Source organism: Pomacea canaliculata, linkage group LG1 (assembly GCF_003073045.1).
Source record: "Pomacea canaliculata isolate SZHN2017 linkage group LG1, ASM307304v1, whole genome shotgun sequence".
NCBI lineage: Eukaryota > Metazoa > Mollusca > Gastropoda > Architaenioglossa > Ampullariidae > Pomacea > Pomacea canaliculata.
This window is the reverse complement of record NC_037590.1, coordinates 2,117,530-2,138,649: the sequence shown is the minus strand read 5'-3', so window position 1 is coordinate 2,138,649 and position 21,120 is coordinate 2,117,530. Positions and strand designations below refer to the sequence as shown.

The 21,120-nt window shown below is 39.1% G+C and overlaps 1 protein-coding gene across 5 annotated transcripts; it reads right to left on the bottom strand.

Annotated features, from left to right (window-relative positions):
• Positions 1 to 10,966: 10,966 nt before the first annotated feature.
• On the bottom strand, positions 10,967 to 19,828 carry LOC112553313 (UDP-GlcNAc:betaGal beta-1,3-N-acetylglucosaminyltransferase-like protein 1). 5 transcript variants are annotated; one of them, XM_025220445.1, is made up of 13 exons: positions 19,761 to 19,828; positions 19,522 to 19,684; positions 19,111 to 19,227; positions 18,850 to 18,949; positions 18,579 to 18,643; positions 17,961 to 18,026; positions 17,372 to 17,467; positions 16,901 to 16,996; positions 16,278 to 16,402; positions 15,428 to 15,563; positions 14,567 to 14,635; positions 14,149 to 14,223; positions 10,967 to 13,878 (listed from the first exon to the last, which is right to left on the bottom strand). In XM_025220445.1, the coding sequence occupies exons 2-13, from the start codon at positions 19,531 to 19,533 to the stop codon at positions 13,798 to 13,800; spliced, it is 1,038 nt and encodes a 345-aa protein (XP_025076230.1). In that variant the 5' UTR covers positions 19,534 to 19,684; positions 19,761 to 19,828; the 3' UTR covers positions 10,967 to 13,797. The 5 variants fall into 5 exon arrangements, with proteins under 5 accessions (XP_025076230.1, XP_025076245.1, XP_025076254.1 ...); XM_025220460.1 differs by having other exon boundaries at positions 14,145 to 14,223; positions 19,522 to 19,661; positions 19,761 to 19,822; XM_025220469.1 differs by having other exon boundaries at positions 10,967 to 13,892; positions 19,522 to 19,661; positions 19,761 to 19,822.
• Between the last annotated feature and the right edge of the window lie 1,292 nt (positions 19,829 to 21,120).

Sequence of the window (21,120 nt, the reverse complement as noted above, 5' to 3'; positions counted from 1 at the left end):
TGCATCTTGGTGGTAGGTATTGAGTGCGCAGTGCTTGCTTGCTGCGCCCTGAGTGTTTCTGTACCCACCTATCCTCTCCACCTGCAGATTCGACGGGCGGGGCTGCTGATGTGCGCCACCCCCGGCGAATACGGGCCACCAGTCGTGAAAAAATATAAGAAAAAACCAGACAGACAATAGAGATGTCTTGTATCTATGTATAAGTCTGAATCATAGTATGGAATGGTGGTGCTGGCCTTTGACACTTGGTGGATGGCATTGGTGCCTGATTGCACGTGTGGTACGGCATTGGTGCGCATGCTTGTTGCTTGCTGCTGCCCTGAGGTCGTACGCCCCTAATCATCTCCACCGCAGGATTTCGATGCGGCGGGCCTGCTGCTGCGCCCCGGATAAGGTGCGCTCGCTGAAAAAATAATTGAAAATTGTTTGATTGTGACGACAGAACTAAAGATGCTGTATCTGTATGTTGATTACGTGATGGTGGGCGGCACTTGCATTGTGTATGATTGGTGGCAGCTGGCTTGTGCTTGCTGCTGCCTGAGGGTTCTGTATCGCACATCCTCTCCATGAGGATTTCGACCTGGGCGGGCTTGCTGCTGTGCCGCCCGGCAATAGACGGGTGCGCACTCGTGATGAAAAATAATAAAGAAAATTGTGTTGTTGCGACCAGAAGACATAAAGAGTCTTGTTTGATAGTTGAATCATTAAACGTGATGGTGGTGCCGCACTTGCACTTGGTGTGTTGCATTGGTGCCTGTGCTTGCACTTGTTGTTGGTTGCAGTTTGTGCCGGCACTTTGCACTTGGTGTTATGGCATTGGGCACTGCACTTGCACTTGGTGTTGTTGCATTGGTGCCTGCGCTTGGAATTGTTGTTATTGCAGTGGTGCCGGCACTTGCATTTGGTGGTATGGCATTGGTGCCTGCACTTGCACTTGGTGTTATGGCATTGGTGCCTGCACTTGCACTTGGTGGTACGGCATTGGTGCCTGCACTTGCACTTGGTGGTACGGCATTGGTGCCGTTAGCTGGCCTTGTGCTTGCTGCTGCCCCTGAGGGTTCTGTACCTCTAAACAACAATCTTCTACAGCACAAGCTGCCGCACGCACCGACACACTGTCGGTCAGGTCAGGTCAGTCCCATGCCCGGTCCGGGCGTAGGGGGGACCGTCCGGCAGCAGCAACAGAGAATTTTCCACCCGGTCCTGTCTTGAACAGATGAGAGCAGGTCTGGCATCTCGCGTTCCGTCCATTCTTTAATGTTGGTGACCCAGCTTTTCCTCGGACGACCACGACGACGGCTCCCTTCGAGGGTTCCTTGTAGGATCGTCTTGGACAGGGTGTTGTGGCGGGTGACGTGACCGAACCAGGCGAGCTTGCGCCGCTTCACTGTTGCCAGAAGGGGCTCATGTGGGCCCACGAGAGAGGTTACGGTGCTCCGTACGTACTCGTTGGTCTTGTGTTCGCGGTACAAGATGCGGAGCAGCTTTCTCAGGCACTTGTTTTCAAAGGCCTGGAGTTTCTTTTCCGTTGCTGCAAGCAGCGTCCAAGTTTCGCAGCCGTAGAGAAGGATTGACACTACGAGGGACTTGTACAGCCTGTGCTTGGTACTGAAGCTGATTGAGTTGCTTCGCCAGATCCTGTCCAGCCTGGACATTGAGGATGTTGCCATACCAATCCTGATACAGATCTCTGCTGTACAGCAACCATCTCTAGTCAGGGTGGCACCCAAGTACTTGAAGCTGTTGACCTCCTCCAGTTTCTGGCCGTTCATGACGATGTTGCTGCTATCTACACTGTCAGTACTAAATGAAAAATAGAGTTCAGTGTCATCTGCAAACATCTTACGGTTCACATTATGCTTCTCAATGAGAGGACCAAGCTGAGGTGTGTAAATAGAAAATAGAACCGGGCCCAAAACAGAGCCCTGCGGGACACCGCACAGCAATGGAACTGTCACTGAAGAAGCTTGATTGACCATCACCCTTTGTGTACGATCACTGAGGTAGGAATGGAACCACTGCAAGGCCGAACCACCAATGCCATCAACCACCAATCTCCATCTGGAGACGAGTTAGTAGAGTGGTGTGATCAATGACATCGAAGGCCGCACTCAGATCAAGGAGGACCACAAGAGTCACTTTCCCTGCATCCGCACTGCACAGAAGATCGTTCATAAGACGCAGAAGGGCTGTCTCACAGCTATGCTTGGGTCTGTACGCCGACTGGAATTTATTTATTTATACTCTGTCTCGTATGAACCCGATTTCAAAAGAAGTTTGTGAGGTGATATGATCTTATTACTATTTGCTTGTGCGAGCGTTTGACAACAAATTCAGTGGTCGACGCGCGGTCGAAATGTGATCGACGTACTTGTGGCTGATTCTCGCGCGCTTTGCTTGCAGTTATTACATCATGTTTCTATCTAAAAAATAAAGTCAGTTGAATGAATCACACTTACTTGCACACACTTAAGTTCTTGCTCGTTGCCGGCGTGATCACCCAAAGCAGGTGTGGTGTCTGGTGCTGATGCCATCCTAACATCAAAATGGACTTGATAATAGATGTTGTTCCGCTTGAATTTTTCTTGGCGCGTTTTCCGCGTCAGAGTTGTCCCAGATTAGAAAAGGGCGATTCAAGTACAATACGTATATTTGCAGATGCGATTTCCATCTTAAAAACAATTAGTGAAGCAATTGTCCAATGCTGTGTATATAGTGGTGGGTCTTCATGACATGGTTGACATAGAATTGTTCATATTAGAAAAAGAATAAACAAAAAACAAAACAAAATACATAAAAAATAGCTCCACCTATAGATTTTAACATAGTTGATCATATCAAATAAAATTAATGGTCGCTTGTAACCACTAGATTTTATAGTTTCGCTTTGCAATCAATAGGTTTTCGTGAAAGGCTTGACAGAAATTGATCATATTAGAGAACGAAAACATCCCAAAGCAAAGCAAAACAGCAAAAGAAAAAAAAACAAACAAAAAAAAAAACATGCCAAGATTCGAACACACCGACTATCAATCTTGAGACGTGGGCGCGTAGGCGCAGCTCACAGTGCTCTCTAATCTAACCTACTTGTAGTTAAACATTGTCTGTGTTGTGTTGGGCTCTCATTTATTTTACCTTTACCTCTCATCAGTTTTAGGCTTTGAGTTATTTTGACTGCAATTAACTTTATGCAGTCCTTCATAGTGTTTAACAGTTGTTGAATTAGCCCCAGAAGAAGTTTCATAGCTTTTTCATAACTTCCAAAGATTGAAGCGAAGGGTTTGCACTTAGCACTGTCAAAGTATAACACGCATATTTGCGAATGCGATTTCTATCTTCAAAACAATTAGTGAAGCAATTGTCCCATGCTGGCTGGCTGGCTGTGTCTATAGTAGTGGGTCTTCATGAAATGGTTGACATAGAATTGTTTATATATATATGGTTTCGCTTGGCAATCAATATGTTTTCATGAAAGGCTTGATAGAAAATTGATCATATTAGAGAACGAAAACATCTCAACGCAAAACAAAACCAAAAAAATATTAAACTCCACTTCAAGATTTGAACATAACACCTATTAATTTTGAGATGACGATTCTAACCACTAGGCCACAGAGGCCACCTGACAGTCATCTCTAATCTAACCTACTTGTAGTTAAACATTGTCTGCGTTGCGTTGTTGGGCTCTCATTTATTTTACCTTTACCTCTCATCAGTTTTAGGCTTTGAGTTATTTTGACTGTCACAATTAATTTAATGCAGCCCTTCATAGTGTTTAACAGTAGTTGAATTAGCCCCAGAGCAAGTTTCATAGCTTTTTCACAGCTTTCAAAGGTTGAAGCGAAATGTTTCTCTGAGCGCGGTCGGCCAAGGTCGCTGACGTCACGCTTCTGAAGGCTTCCGAAGTTTTTCCCTTCATTGGGACGTTTAGGAAAAAAAAAAATCAGCGGCCCGGCCGGTTTCCTAGCTCTGGTCTATTTGTCTGCCCGCATGGGTGTTGTAGTCAAATCTCTTACCGTCTATGATCAGATGGTCGTAAACCATCTTAAACTTTTTGTTTTCTTCTTTCGCCTTCTTCAATAGTGGGTAGAGTCCTTTTCGTATGTCTCTCACTCATTTCGTAAAATCTTCTCCAATAAAGATATTTGTGCCTTTCAAGTTCCGTTTCTCTCTAAGGACTTTTTCTTTATCCTTGAAGAAGGCAAAACGTACAACAATCGGAAAGTTAGCGTTTCTAGAGTTCATTCTATGTGCTCTGTCGAGAATGATGTTATCATCGATTTTTAGATGTTCCTTAAACATATTTCTCACTGTGGTTTCACATTGTTCCCACGTTTTTGGTTCGTCGCCAGTCTTCGGCACACCATATATGATGATGTTGTTCCGCCGTGATCTTCCTTCCAAATCGTCCACTTTATGTTCTACTTCTTCTAGTTTCCTGTTGAGCTCCATATTTTCTCCTCTTAGCTCTTTGTTTTCTTCTTTGAGTGCCTTTATTTCTATCACCAAGTCTTTCACTTTATCTTCAAGAGATGTGATGCCAGCACTCACAGAGTTTACGTTTACATTCATATTGTCAATCTTGGTATTCATTTCAGATGTAAGTTCTTTTAGGAAACTTATCACATCCGTTAGGGTAGGTTCTTGCTTAGAAGCTGCCTTAGGTTCAGAACCGTTAGTATTTGAATTCATCTTCTCAGGTGGGGGTCTGGCAACATTTTCTTCTACAACACTTACATTACTTCTTAGCCATGGCGAAACATGTGGTGAAGCAAACGATTTAGAGGCTGCTTTTGTTTGTTTGGGGGGCCCAGGATTCGTTTCAATGTCACCGCACTGCAGAAGTAATGTAGCGATCGCGAAAGTCAAAACAAGAGACAGCGAGAGGCTGTTCAGTCGCACAGTACTCACATGGTTTCGTTGCTTGGCCATGGCGCGTCTCCACATGAAGTGCACAAACACCGCTGTAAAACATCCACAACAAGCACGAAATAGCAAAGGACTGGCTGGCATGTTTCCTCCAAACACTTAGTGTTGAGAAAACAAGAATAATCTAAAACTGCTTTTGTAATTAGTGGAAAACTTTGAGATATTCCGGAGACCACACTACAAGCGACCTTCTTCCCTGAGTACCACTCAGTGCCCTCGTACTGTAATGTAAAATAAATGTGAAAAACAAAAACACCGAAGTTAGACCATCCCCGGCTGTGTTAATTACATTATAACCACAAACTTTCTCACAGTCCAGTGCAAGTCAGACCCAAACTTAACATGTTAAATGATCTCATTGAGCATGGAAAATCGAGACATCCAAAGTCAGATTTTAATTCTTTTACATTTTCAGATTCACTATCCTAATCAGTTCTGCTTTCAAACTCCAGTAGCCGGTTACGCAATGTACGCACATTTTTATCACATATGTGATAGTAACAACTGATAAACTAATAGAATGTATGTCCATAATATGATGATTAAATAAAACTGAATAAAAAGTGAAATCTCTAACATTTCACTTCCTAATGACCTAACAGTTTATCTTCTTCTTGTTCCTATTCGTCCAAATTGGAGCATAGGGTCGCAACCACACCCCACCATCGGAGCCTGTTCTGGGCTTCCCTTTCCATTTGAGACCATGTCATGCCAGCTGTCTCTGCCTCTCTGTGGACTGATCTCCTCCACGTCTCTCTGGGTCTCCCAACCTGGCTTTCATAAAGTGTGACCAATCCAGCCCCACTTCCGCTTCTTGATTTCTTGGCTGGCAGGTTTTTGCTTGGCTATCTCCCACAGGTCTGTATTGGAGATCTTCTCAGGCCATCTGATGTTGATGGTGCAGTGCAGACATCTGTTGACAAATGTCTGTATCTTGTTGAATGACATAACAATGTTTTACCTTAATTGTCTTTGATTGTGTTCTCTTTTCTGAAATGAGAAGCAAATGAAAAGCAAGAATTAATATTACCAAATACATTTTAAAAATCTGAAGCCGAAAAATTAAGACACTAGGAGATTATGTCCTTCAGTTTCAGAACAGAAATTCCCCAACTAATCTTTGGTTCTGGTTATAAATAGAAGTGTGCAAATAAAAGAAAAAAGTAGATTTTTAAAATCTGTGTAGCACCTATAACAGGTGAGTTTGTTCTGGTGCTATAATGTCTTGCACTTGCCTTCTTCTTAACAAATAGTTCTGGACTGCAGCTGGTGTCCTTTTGAAATTTGAAATGCTGATAAATGTTTTAATATTTATCATGCGGATGACTCTCCTACCATGCAGCTCATCTGCAAAATACTCCTGAAGAGTTCTGATCTCTTCAGAAGACCATGAGCTTTTCTGTGTTCCTGCACAAGAAATCATAAGATAGCATCATATTCTATAGCCAACCAAGTCAAAATGTCTCAATCTACTAAGTACATACAGATCAATACCTAGTACGTAAATGAATACGTCAAAGCATTTGCAATAAACCTATGTGTGATTAAAGATCTTAACTAAAAGATAACCAACTAGCATAAGATCAGACCGAGCAAATAATTTTTTTAAATGTCCATTACCATGATTAGCTTTTTTTTTGACATGCGCTTTAGAAGTCCCATCCAGTGGTCTCTGCTCTGACTCTTGTATGACTTTAAAGAAAAAGAGATACCAAACTAAGAAATCCTTGAAATAATTTAAAATAAAATATCCATTGCAAATCTTTAGAAGGATTTTATGCTCCATGAAAGATCACAACTAGTGAAATTATGAGATCTTATTCTAATGCATTCTTGCACAGAATGTCAAATGCACAATTCTTGCATACAAGAGAAATCTCTGTATACTGACCAGGGATATCCAGCACTCCAGATGCCTCTTCATTTAGCTGATTAATATAGCACATTTCTCCATCATCACCCAGACTAAAGGTGCTTTCTATAAAGGCATTCAAGCAAATGGATTTGGGACAGGTATCACTTTTCATTTATTGGCTGTAAGCCTAGGGGGCATTTTTGCCCATAACATCATGTCAAAAACAATCACCCAATAAAACTAACATGTGCAACAGATACAATACAATACAACTTTATTAATCCGAAAGGGCAATTACAGGTATGACACGCCAGCACACTAGAGGGAAGATTATATGTAGGAGATTAAAAGGAATAGATTCTGGCGACAAAAAATCTTGTGGTATCAAAGGGAGCTCATTATCTTATGGAAAAAAATGGCATTCAGGCTTTTTATGCCTAACCATAATGTATGGCAAATCAGGAAACCTACAGTAAATGTCCTAGATGTACGTTCAGGCATTTCCACTCAATAATTTGCAATACCCTCATAGTTCCGTCTTGCTTCTTAATGCTTATTAAACCATAACTGGGCTCACTACAGCCTCAAAAACCTCAGTCTCTTCAGCTGAAAATAAAACATTTAATGACATGAAATATTATTTTAAAACAAAGTTTAAGTCACAAATATAAATGAATTAAATGTTGATTTAGCCCTTTAGGGTTAACCAAATACTAAAACTTGTTTTGTTGATTGGCATTGGTTGAATGTACAAAATTACAAGCTTAAATGGTACTAACCATTAATGCCATCAATAAGGGCCGAATCCTCCCCCATAATGTCAAAAACGAGGGGATTATATTCTCCACTCTATACAGCACTGCCACAGGTCGCTCTTTGTTTGTTCTGGCGGGGCTGTGCCTCGGATTTAAGGGCACCCCATTTCTTTCGAACATTTTGAGCAGTCCGGATTTCCAAGCCACCCACTGCTGACACTTTTTCTGCGACAGTGGTCCATATAGACTTCTTTTTGGTGTTGGTGACATCATTTGTTAGGCCACTCATAAGCGTACACTTTTCAAGTCTCACCTAATGCAGAAGACGTTTACATGAAAATGAATGTGCACGTTACATTTCATTTACACACCTTCTCGAACCACCACCCCTGTCGCTCGTGTCTGTCCGGAGAATGAACAGCCTAGCGAGGTCCGGTTGTTTTGTGACGACACCAGATGCTAGGTTCTGCTTCAGGGTCTCAAACGCCCTTTGACAAGCGTCTCTCCGTTGAAAGGTGGTCAGTTGGTGTTAAATCGGTCAAAGGACAAGCTATTGCACTAAAGTTAGGGATGTATTGTCTATAAAACCCTGCTAGCCCTATGAAGCTACAAACCTGTCTTTGTAACTGGCCCTGCGGCGTCTAGAAGTTGTGTCACTGCGATTGTCCCATGACTTACCTTGTGTCCTAGGAAGTTGAGTGAGTGGAAACTTATCTCGCACATCATGGGCCGAGCACTCAGGTTAACGCCGAATAGCAATTGTACAATTAAAAATATGTATCAAATTTGACCTTTTTGGTGCAAGGCGCCTCCTCCACTGCAGGCATTTTTCATTTTTGGGATATGTGCTAGCAGCATCTGAAACCTCATTCTTGAGCTGCTTAATTTTCTCTGCTGCTTTGCGATAGTTGTCTAAACAAAATATCATAAGCAAAGTTATAATCATAATATTGTAACCGGACTGATCAGCACCTCTCGCTAGCACGCTATCTTATACCTTAGCGCCAAATCAGTCCGTTCCTCTTTGCCGCTCCAGGGAAGAGGACGTAAGTTCCCTAGGAGAATTTTCCACTCTACGAAAATTCTGGCTCTTCTTAGTCGGGTGCGTCGTCTAGTTTTTTACCTGCATCGGGTTGTGTTCTTTTTTACCTATACCTATCTCCACATGCACCCGAGCTTCAGCCGACGTTGGAGTCCAACAAAAGACCCTGCTTTACTTTCTAACTACACGTAAAGTGTCTTTTCAGTCAGTGCGTCAGTTCCGCCGGACCTTCTCGTGTGTTCTTTTCTCTTCTGCTGCTGTGTCACGACTACATACATGGACAGTACGCACTCCTCGCTCGCATTCACACGGTAGAGACATACGTACGACACACTAGCACTCGCTGACACTAACACGCTCACATGAGTGATACAGTTCAAGACATAAATTTATTTACAGAATATACAGAACAACTACCAAACTTAACAACTACCTACCTACCTATCCAAAACCTAACTCCGTGGGGTGGGGACGCTGAGTGATGCGGACCACAGCGCCTTGCGGCACCGAGGTACTTCTCGCTAGCTCAGGGGTGGGGAAAGAAGCTGAGTGTCACGAGCCGCTATTTCCAGCGGACCACAGCGCCTTGCGGCACCGAGGTACTTCTCGCTAACTCGACTTCCTGGGGTGGGGACAAGAGAAAATAAAAAGAGACTGAGTGTCGCAAGCCGCTATTTCCAGCGGACCAGAGCGCCTTGCGGCACTAAGGTACTTCTCGCTAACTCAGACTCAAAAATGTTCTTACTGCCAGACCCAGCAGGACCAGTTCTCATACCGAGAGAAAAGGCGCGTGCGCTGCTTTTCGCCCGCATTTTGTACAGGGCAGCTTGGGTACTACGTCACCCGCTGTTGCTGCCCATCTCGCGCTGTGCGCCGCTCAAGCGACCACGCTTGGGGTGGAGGGACTAGGCACTGTCAGCAGTATCTGCTGACCTAAACAGCGCTCCTGCTACAATATGTTACCATATGTGCATAGTATGTGCCAAATATTCATTAAATATTTAACAAAATATGCCCACATGAAAAAAACTCACCCGATTCTTTCTTTATTCCCACAAATGGGAATATACTCCACGATTCTTCTGGTTTAACGCATTCTATAACTGCTCTGGAATGTTTAGGCCAGTAGCATGTTTTATTGGCAAGATTTAGCCACAAAGTTGGCACCATGGCCGTTTAAAGTTCGCAGTCACTTCGGAAATCATTCACAGCGTATGTTCCCCACCCCAGAACTATTTAATGACTGTCTGTGCTCAAGGCTGCCCTTTCTCTTCTTCCATTTTCACGATCCTGACACCAGTTAACCAGGTAGAGATCTGTGTCTGCACTTCTGCTTCCATCGCTTGAGGACAAGTTTTTCTTGCAGCATCTAAAAATAAAACAAAACATAGAGTTCATCTGTGGTTGAGCAGCTGGGCTGCTGATGGCACAAAAGATTTCAGATGCCTATTACTCTTGCGTACAGGCATGGCATAGCGCTTACCTGTACTTAATAATACAAATTCCCCTGCTAGCACATGTTGAGGTATTGACAGAATGCGGAAAGCTTTCCTTACTAGAAGTTAAAATTACTTTTGTTGCCGTGATAAAGCCCTAGCCGCTGGCACGGCATTAAACACACAAACAAACGAGCAATTCTCACTTCAGTAAGTATTAAAAACTGTTTTTCTTTTGGCTTCCATAACCTGAAGATACCCAAAAAAATGTTTCTGTCCTAGTCTTTTGCAGTCGTATTCTAGACGCATTTTTACTCATGGTTATCATTCAAAACTAACAACAGAATCCATATTCAGCAGATGTCACATTGTATGCATCTCTAGCTCTCTCGCATACATTCAGATTTAACTTTGAGTATTTTATACTTACAACAATTTCTCTTGCTGCACTTTCTAAATGGAGGCAATAAACTAAAAATATATTTATAATTTTCCATTGTTGATTTATTTATTAATTTTTTTTTTTTTTTTTTTGTGAGGGTTTGGTGGTTGGTTATGCTTAGGGGTGGGTAGGCGTTAGCTAAATTTACTTAGAAATGTTTTTTGAGGCCTGTTTCTCATTGAGCTCAGATTTTAACTGCTTAATTTCAACCATTTCCTTTAAACTACTGATGCTGCATGATAGAAGACCTTGTGGCTGGGTGGATTTTACAGTTAGAAGTCTATATAAGATGTATTCGATGCTTTCTTTTTCTTGGTTACTAAAAGTACATACGTTATTAAAACTTTCATCTCCTTTAAAATATTTGTAGCAAATACTATAAGCACAAATCTAACCTGGAACTATTTATATTTAATTTCATAGATTGTACTTATTTTAATGAATATTCTATTAAATCTTAATTTGCTCTGCAGTCTTTTTGTTTGTTTTTTTTTAACAGCGATTTGGTTCATCCTCATCATTTGATATATTGTAATAGATCTTTAAACTTTTTTTTAGAAAAATAATAGTCTTATAGAAAACTAGCATGTCATAAGGCGACATTTTTCTGTATAAAAATGAGTGTAATGAGAAGAGTTGCTTTGCTATTGGTATCAAATTTATTTGTATATTTTTAATTATCTTGTTTTTCATCCTTATTTGTGCTGACATTTTGATGATAAAATATTTTTAATTCAATGAACTTCAGTGAACGACAAATTGTGTCTGGTTTCTGTAACATTAACTTTTTTGCTGCTTGGTATGGCCTTGCTATATAATCATTGTGAAGCATTTATGTTTGTCATATTAATACATTTATTTGATATGATTCTTGGATATATTGGTATTTTTACGGCTGTTTTGATTATTATGTTTTAAAACATTATAAATCAGGATACTTATGAAGTACATCTATAAGCCATGTGGGATCTTTCTTTAAGACAGCTGGGAAACCAAGAACTATCTGGTATTTCAGGGATGCATGTGTGAGAACGTAAGCTACATTCAGACATGGGTCCCAGCAAAAAGCAATTTACATTTTCACTATGGGGCCTGAGGCTGATATGCTCGCCCCCCCACCCCCCCTCCCACCCCAGATTATCATGACATGGGGCTCAGATGTTCCCCTCTTCTTCTGCTACTGGGTACCAACTCAGCCTGTTGATTAATTAATCTAATGGGCTAAATGTTTTATACTTCCAAAATATATTCATTTGAGAAATAAGAATTGTTTCTCGCGTAGAATTATTGCTTGCAAACATTCATTTGTCCAGGCTTTATTTATTCGGTCATGAATAAATGCTATTTTGCTGTTGTACAGCTAATGTTACTCTCATAACTTAAGAGGAAATAAAAATGTGAAAACTGCACTGACTATTTTTTCTGAAAATGAAGCACAGTATTATATTGTCATATCATTTGTTCAGTACATACATACTATAAGCTACTCAGCAATGTATTCAGAAGCAGAACTGTATTTTGCTTCTTCATAAAGCACATTTTCATGAACACTTTATATGCTATTCTTTTGATAAATAGGAATGCCAACATCAGAAGGACAAAAGTATGCTGCAAATATTTAACAACCATGACTTGAGTAGATCCAGTCATCAATAGTAAACTGCAAATAAATCAGCTACAGAAAGGATTTGATTTTGCACATGATAGTGCTTCATACTCAGGTAGCAAATAAAAGCATAATTAAATAAGGTCCTCAGGACATAATAATTAACTTTCACCAGGGACATATGGTCCTCTTTATTTAACTGAGTTTACAAAGTGAGGACATAGTTTCCATTAGATTTATAATCCTTTTCCAAGTCTCTACACTTTGAAGGCAGAATTGTCATTATAATGATATAGAAAATAATTTTCAAATTAATCTTTGTAAAGATTGTATATTTATGATTTTTTACATACAAGCTTACAGCATGTTGTTGTTCACTGTGCATTGACAGTATACAGTAAAATGTGTAATATATTCAAATGTATACTATCATTGTGCAAACAGAGCATAAAAATATTTGGAGGCTTTAAAATAAATGCTATAGCAAGACTTTGCAAAGTGTTCTTGTTTAAGACAATAAAATCAATTATAACTCAATTAAAAATTATCACTGGTGTTGCCTAGTTTGTTAATACAGTATAATGAAACAAGCACGGAAATCCAAAATTGTAGCCATTTTTAAAAACAAATCACCTTAGGACAAAGAAACATTCCTCACTTGCTAACATTCATTTGTTAAAACTTTTCCCTGCTGTTGATGATTGTCACCATTTGTTTAACAAACAATTGAAAAGGCTTAGTTTTTTAAAACACTGCAAAAATACAGAAAGCATGAGAAGCAAATAATCAACTCTTTACTGCACATAGCCTCGTGCCATGCTGGGAAAATGGTAATATCAGGATTCAACATCGAAACTATTTCATCTAAGTTATCAAAGATCAGTAGGAGCGCAGAACTGCTGGATAACCAAATAGATGCTTACTTTCACATGAGTGTAAGTGTATGCCAAGGGGTCCTCCATTACTTAGACCGTTTAAAACATTTTGGAGAACACAGTATGAAACCTTCCACAACTATCACACACTTCCATTTCAAATGGTGAAAGGCTGATTTGCAGACATGAATCTGATAACAGGCGCTGACAAAGAACTGCAATATCTCACTGACAGTTCTAACACATAAAATAGAGACCAGCACTGATGACAGCAAAGTCATTGGCAATGGCAAAACAGATCAGTATAATGGGTACAGCTCGAAGAGGTAAGCACTTTTATGTGCTTGGGAGCCACCCTTTCCAAGGATGGCAGCTCCTTGAGATAACTACATCAGGATCACAGCAGTGGCAATGGCTAGGCTGGACATGGTCTGGCACAGGTATAACATCAGGTTTACTACAAAGTCCAATCTGTATACACGTGAAATGTGGCCTCTGCTTGCCAGTACTGAGAAGGTAATTTAGGTAAGTGGTAAGTAATAAGAAGCCTATTCCAGATCTCGTACAGAGAACATAAAACCAAAGCAAGGTATGGTTGCCAAACTTGTACACCAGGAACCTCTTCTTCAACAGGCGAAGTAAGCTAGTCTGGTTTGCTCACATGACATCTTGTTGAAAACTGTCCTTCATGGTACCTTGGAGGGTGGTCAGTGCCATAGTAGTCAGATGGAGAACTGGCTTGTGAACATCAGACTGGACTGGTCATCTTGTGCTGGGTGGGGCTTGCTAACTATCGCCCAAGATAGGATGGAGTGGTGAGCCTTTCCATTTTCAATAACAGTAATAAAGATGAGCATCTAGTTAAAATGGAAGTAATCTTCTCCCTCCACCAAATTTAGTGATGAAAGATTTTCTTCAAAGCTTCCACCAGTCAGATTCTGCAAGAAAATGTCTAAATCACATAAACCAAATTAATAAATAAAATAAAAATTGGCTTTCTCTTTTCATTTACAAAAAGGACATGCACCTATAATTATAGGGAACATTTGAAATATTCGCTAAAACTAAAGATACACTGGTAAGATTTGCGTTAATAATAAAGCGATATGAAGTCATCACATACTCAGGAAAATATCTCAAAGGTATGCATACCAATCTGAAAATCATGATTTTTTATTTAAAAAAGACAATAAATGAAACAGACTTGCCATTTTGACACAAATGATGACCGGTGGTTTGACTTGACTGAAATGTACAATAGGAATTTTTGGCTTTGGCCTCTGCTGTAAAAGAAACCATACCACAATTTTTAATTCCATGATGCTGTATTTGTATATTTTAACAGAATTCAGGTTGGATGGTTTACATAGCCTTAGCTGGTTAGTCTTTAAAGAACTACAGGTCTTCAGTGATATGAAAAAAATAACATACCAAGCTGTCAAGAGCTGTACAAACTATTATTGATACTAATTAGGAAATCCAAGAATCTTTTAATGTTCTCTATTTTTTGTCATTTTTGTAAAACACACTCTAATGTTAAGTATCCATTAACTGTAATGCTCTATTTCAATGTGCATCTTTATCCTTTACAGCACAATGATGCAGGTGGGATGGACATTTGCCAACCTTAGATTTCTCATATGTGTAGAACTGCTTTTTGATCTTCTTTTCATCAACATCACAAAACATCTGTACCTGCAAAGTTGAACCACACCTAATAACCACATAGTTTTATGATAATGAATTTTAAATGATGATCGAGTGAAAATGAATAACAGTGGCTATTGCTCATGTTAAATTAATGGCTATTTCCTTTGCATTATGATAGTTTAGTTCAACATACAGATTACATAAATACTACATAAATACAGCAGCCCATTCTTATTTTCCTGTTATTGCACGTTACTATTGTGTTTCTCCCCTTTTTAACTTTTTTTTTTTACTTGGACTCAGGGTGGTCCTTTGTGTTTCTTTTGTGGGTGTTTGTATAGTTTTTTAATACATTTCTTGTGAATAAATTTATTTGTACTGTTTATTTTGTCTTTATTGTGGTCTATGCTCATTAGTGGTTCGATAGGTATGTCTTTTCAATGCTGGCTGAGTGAGTGGTTGTGTGTTTGTGCTGGCTGTTTGAGCAGTTGCGAGCACGCATCTGGCGAAACTGGGCGGTTATCTGGCAGCAATGGACTAAACATGTAGTTAGATCCCACAGACCTATACAAATACAATTACTACACTTTTACCCCACCTCCAGCAATAATTATCGGAGGTGCACACTAGGCACATTTGTTTGTCCTGTCCAAGAGTGCACAATGGATTCCTGCATGTGTCCAAGAGAAAAAAAGTGGAAAACAGGCTACATGTCAGCATTTGTGCAAGTAAATTCTCAAAGGAAAAAGCGGAAAGGTGAGTACAGAAATATTTGATAGTTTACCATATATCTGCATAAAAAGTAAACTCTTAAGGAAATCAGAAGACAACTTTCACCTTTGCCTGGTTAGCAGGTGACAAGGAACGAAAGAATCGCTTCCCTTGTTTTCCAACACTCCATATACTGAAGTGAGTAGAGGAATCAAGCACTTGTCTTTGAATAAATGCTACTCGCACAGCCCATATTGTATCTCTGGGTAAAAAAGCCATTAAATTTCAAAAGTAAATCACTTTAGGAAATGTGCTGTACCTTGATTCTACACGCAACGTGTTTTTCAAGGATAAGAATTTGTTTATTGTGACATTGCACTAGAAATTTGATTCGATGGTGGGCAGCACTTAACAAATACTTATCACACTTACACCGATACTTGCAGAGGCTACTGTTCGCACTTTTGTTTATAGTGGACACTTAGTCATCTCAAACAGCAGGCACTGAACAATCGAATAATCAAGTCTATCATCGTGTCGACATGTTTCCAACATCATCTAAGACCATTATTAAGTAAAGTTGATTAAGAAAGCTTTTGAAGAGCATCAAAGGTAGGTAATCTAAGTTCTTCACGCCAAAGTATTAGCTCTTACCTAATATATTTTTAAACATGATAAGAAAAACTATGAGACAAAACAAAATGAATCGAATCAAGGTTTGCACATATTACTGATACTTAAATAGATTAACAGTGCAATGTTTTTCAAACCCTCTTTAACCCCTTATGATTTAGTCATAAAAATAATATTTATGAGACAAATAGTTTCTGAAATAGAGTCAAGGGATGTTACCATCCATGTAAGATGGTAACTGTCTACTTATAATTTGTGATTTGTTGCTGCAACAATTATCTTGCTAATGCTTTCAATGAGATTGCTAAGAATGAGGTGTTTGATCTATTATACTACAGCTTACTCCTCAATAGAGAAAGTTGTGGCATGAGGGTGGTAACGGTACATCAGCAGGTCTTGGTCAACACGCACTATCTGACCCCCGAGCTCCAGATGATGGTAAAAAAAGATAAGATCTTCAGGAACTCCCTTATAAAAATTACAACAAAATAATAATAATTTTCATCAAACAAAATGATGCAATGATTATTTAAAAACAAATGCATTGTGATCAGTGCTTTTGCTTATTCAATTTAAAATGCATAGCTGGAACTATTTCTTTACTATGTAGTAAAATGTGGACATGCAAAAATATACTTTATCATTATTTTTTCATTAGAATATTAGACAAAACCTCTAGGACCTTGCACAAATCCACAGGACCAGTTTAAACTGTAAACTACAGCATATGTTGCAAAGGAATAAGGTGCCAATTCTTCTTAAAATGAAGGATTATTGACAAACAAGAGACAGTCAAACAAAACAAACTTCCATATGTACATGTTTTTAATTAATATTCTTTAAAATCAAGAAGGAAACACTTTAATACTGTGGACTCAGTCAATGAAATGTACACCTCAGACATGTGGGAACATTTAAAAGTGGGGGGGGGGGGAATAAACTTAAGAGCTCTTGCAAACCATGTACCTTTCCTCCTTCATCAAAACCACCAACTCTGTCAAACACCTGTCTCATACAGCACCAAGTAGGCATAATAACAGTTGGGCCATGAGAAGTGTAGACCTGCATAATAACCATGAATGGTACAACAACTGCACAGCAACCAGGAAAGCTCAAAGAATGGTTGATTTAAAAAAAAATAAATGGCAGATTCCAAATTTCAAGACACCTACCAGCAAATTAGCTAAATTGTTAAGTGGAAAACAAATTTAGTCAGTAATAACATATGAAGATGAAGAAGTTGAAAATAAAAAACATTACTACTAGACCCAGACATAATTATTAAGATGGAAATTCTAACCATTTATTATTAACTGTAATTTCTTGTCTCATATATATATATATAAAAACATCTCCAAATTTTCTCTCTCACAAAGACAAAATTGCTTTCATTCCTTCTGCTGCATATAAATAATTTAACAAGCTCAAATAGTGCACCTGTGTATACAGCTGCATAGGAGACAGAGAGTTGGCCCATTCTGTGAATCGCTTGGTTGAATCTGGTGGCTCTCTGTGAAACTTGCATCCTACAATCTGTAATGACACAGGCACACTATATCTCAGTAACTGAACAAGATGACAATTCTCTTCTCGATGTATAAATGGTTTTGTCCCTAGGTAATTACTGGAAGAAAAAACAACTAATGGAGCTCTCTTCAGTGTCTCTTTAAAATGGGGATCCAGACGGATTTCCCTTTGAATGCTTTCAGACGTTTTATTTGTGTGTGTGTTATTTAAGTTTAATAATATGTAAAATTCCCTAGTTTAAGTTTCTGATGTCTTAAAGTATTCCAGTTCATGCATGCCATTAACCAAACATAATATGCACAGTCCCTGCAGTATGTACTAGACACCAATGCGGTCTAAAGCAGTAGCACATATAATGGATGTAAATCACCGTGTATGTGACCATCAGAGTGTAAACTACTGTAAGCTGTCAACAGGCAGGAGAAAAAGTAATTATGCTTCTACCCCAGTAATAATGGTAGTAATTCAGTAATAAAAGTAATAATGCTTGTACTCTTACAGCAGAAGGATGAACACATGAAGCAGAGTACTGTCTACTGATCCGATTTGGATGCATTACATCATCCTGTAACAAAGCATTTTCATTTAAATTGAAATGATCATGATTGCACTTCTTTGCCATCCTTAATACAAATGTTTTATATTGTCAGCATAGCAGTTTGTACTGATTCATAAGCCAAAAAGCTAAGTTTTTAGATGTAATGCTTTGATAGTATGCATTCACTGGGTTAAACATTTACGCTCACAACTACAAGCATAATCACAAACATTTCTGTACTCTATGTAAAAGCACCTTTCCATATTTGAAAGTATTTCAGTTTTAATAATGTAAAATAAGAAATATTTTTTATCAAAGCTAATGCCTGCTAACAAATACTACCACAATACTCTAAGATTTTATTTCTGAGGCAGTCTTTTCAATCTCAGATCTTGTTAAAATCAGTGAGGGTTGTTGGATTAATTGTTGAGTGAATAATTCAGCTTTTAACAACTTCTAAAATGCTTGATTTTAACTGCAACATTAGCAATCTAACTTCAAATCAATATTACAGAAATATCACAATGAAAGTTTAGGATCTTTTTCTCCATTTGGAATGAAAAAAAGGAGAAAACTTACAGCATCAAGAAAACAAAGACACCTTCCTGTGCTCTGGTTCACAGCTCTGTTTTTGGCAAAACCCACTGTAGAATTAAAAAGCATTATTTTACTAGTGCAATACGCCATTCATATGCATGAAAAACAAGCATGGATGCACAAACATTTGCACGGACATCAACGCATGAATGCCAACAGACAAAGGGTGGTTTCCACAAATACACCTTCATAGGTAAATGCTGTCACTGAAACTTTACTCAGAAGGTCTGGAGAAAAATGATACTGAACTCACCACCTCGTGGAACCTCATCTTCATGGCCAGAGATTATCACAGTGATACCTCTGTCTTCAAGTTTATATTTCCACTTCTTGAGAATATCTAGTGTCTCATCCTGAAGTTCAAGAATTTTCAAGTTTCAAAACTGTTTTTCTGGTAGTTATGCACGTGTATAATATACAGAAAATAATGAATATGTAGATCATTTCATATAAATGTATATTCCTGGATCACGTTAGACTACAAAAAGTGAGTAAAATGCAGTATATACTACACCTTGCTCCCATCATTGTACACACTCAATTCAACACGGCCCTCAAAGGTCTGACTGACTACGGACAGGAGGCATTCTTCAAGCCACTGGCCTCCGTTATGTACAGGCATGATAAGTGACTGAAAAAGAGAGAGAATGCTACAATGTGAATATTTTTCCTAAAAGAAGCATACAGTCTAAAAGATCTGTCATCTCCGTCGTCATTGCAGGACTTACCGCTCCCTTTTGTGGTCTAGCAGCTTGGTGTACTTTTCACTTTGTATTCACTCACCCTCGTTAATAATTCCTTAAATTCCTCTCTGTCTCACGCAAATTTATTACTGCAAGCAGCACTTTTGTTACTTTGCTAAAGGCTGTCATATGTCTCTAGTTAAATAATCAACTAAGTGGTTTTAAAAAAAAGAAATAATTACCACATCCGTCATTTTTAAAATTATTTTTCAGAAAATAGTAGACTGGGTAAGAAGTACCCGGCACGGGAAAGGATTGTAGTTAACCCATCCATGTGTTTCGAACGACAGTTCAAATGCAGCAGTCTACATTCTCTTTGCGTCTGGAAAAAGAAAATTGAGAGAACTAAAAAAACTTATTTTAATTAGTTGAAAAAACAAGATTTAATACTTTAAAGTACAATAAGAACAATAAGACTCACACAGAGAACATAATTATTGTAAAATTTTTCGGGGCTGCCTTTAATCAGGGACATTAACTCTGATTTCATCTTTGATTTAATTCGGAGTTATGTAACTTGGTGGTTTAATTTTCCTGTAGTTGAGGTGTTCTCATATTAAAAGAAGAACAGACTGTTTCTCTTTTCATTTTTTTCAGCGTGACGGTGGTGTATTGATGAGGATGCTATAAACTGCTACAACATGCAAACTGCAACAGTTCATGCCGATTAGTTGGTACATGTAAATGACATACAAGACACATGCAGAACACATGTAAGGGACACTACTTCGTTCGCTATACTGTTAGTTTGTTGATATCAAGTTAATTCCCTTTGGAATTGTAGCGCTCTTGGAGGGTATGGTGAGGTAGGTGCCAGTGTTTACTCAAAAGACAGCTTTCCTTGCAATTCTTTGCATGAGATCAGTTATGGTGGTGCTCTAAAGCAACAGATCGCTGAACAGTGTGAGTGACTGTAGCTCTATAAGCCTGAACAGTGAATGTATGAGAGTCGATGTGATATGAATATGTTGTGGCATTGTTGTTTAGCTTCCATATAGAGCTGCCTCTAATTGCCCTCTGAGATAAATAATATCTTATCGTTACCTGCGTAGTCCAGTACATAATACATAGAAAAAGTAAGGAGGGGAGACACACAAATATCACAGCTTTTCTTACGCTTTCGTAATGAATGATTGTACTGTAAATGGTCAACGTTTTGTGTGACGAATGCATATTTGGTTTCTCTGTGCGTTGTTTTTTTTTTTTTTTTTTTTTTTGTGTGCAGTTGTCTTTTATTTGTCACCAACACTGTTTTTTTTCATCCTTTCGTCGTTAATAATGTACTTGTTTGTTCTTCTGTTGTCCCTGTCTCATTCATGTTCATATGCTCCACGAGTATGCGCTATAAAATCTTTCTTAATCTTCAGTCGTGGCTGCAAACGTAGCGGAACTGCAATGGGAAAGTATTTCAAGCAGAGGGGCGAAGTCCCCTGACCAGTAGAGTAAGATGCGGAAGATGTAGAGTCGGATCGTATTAGCAACTGAACAAAGTGTGCGGGATGGAGCCTGGATGGTGAGGCAGGAAGGAAGGAAGGTATTAGGGGCATACAGAGACTGTTTCAGCAATCCAGGCATGAGAGAAGAAAGGGGACGAGAAGCTTGACGGTAATATCAGCAGTGAGACAGCGGGAATAGTAGAGAGACATCGGAGATGAAAAAAAAGTGCTTGCTTATGATGAGGAGATGTATGGCTCCGTGAAGGGTGTGGAGCTCAGAAGGAGGACAAGACAACGCTGGACGATCAGGGGATCGCGGTGCCAGACAATTGCAGGCTAGAGAAG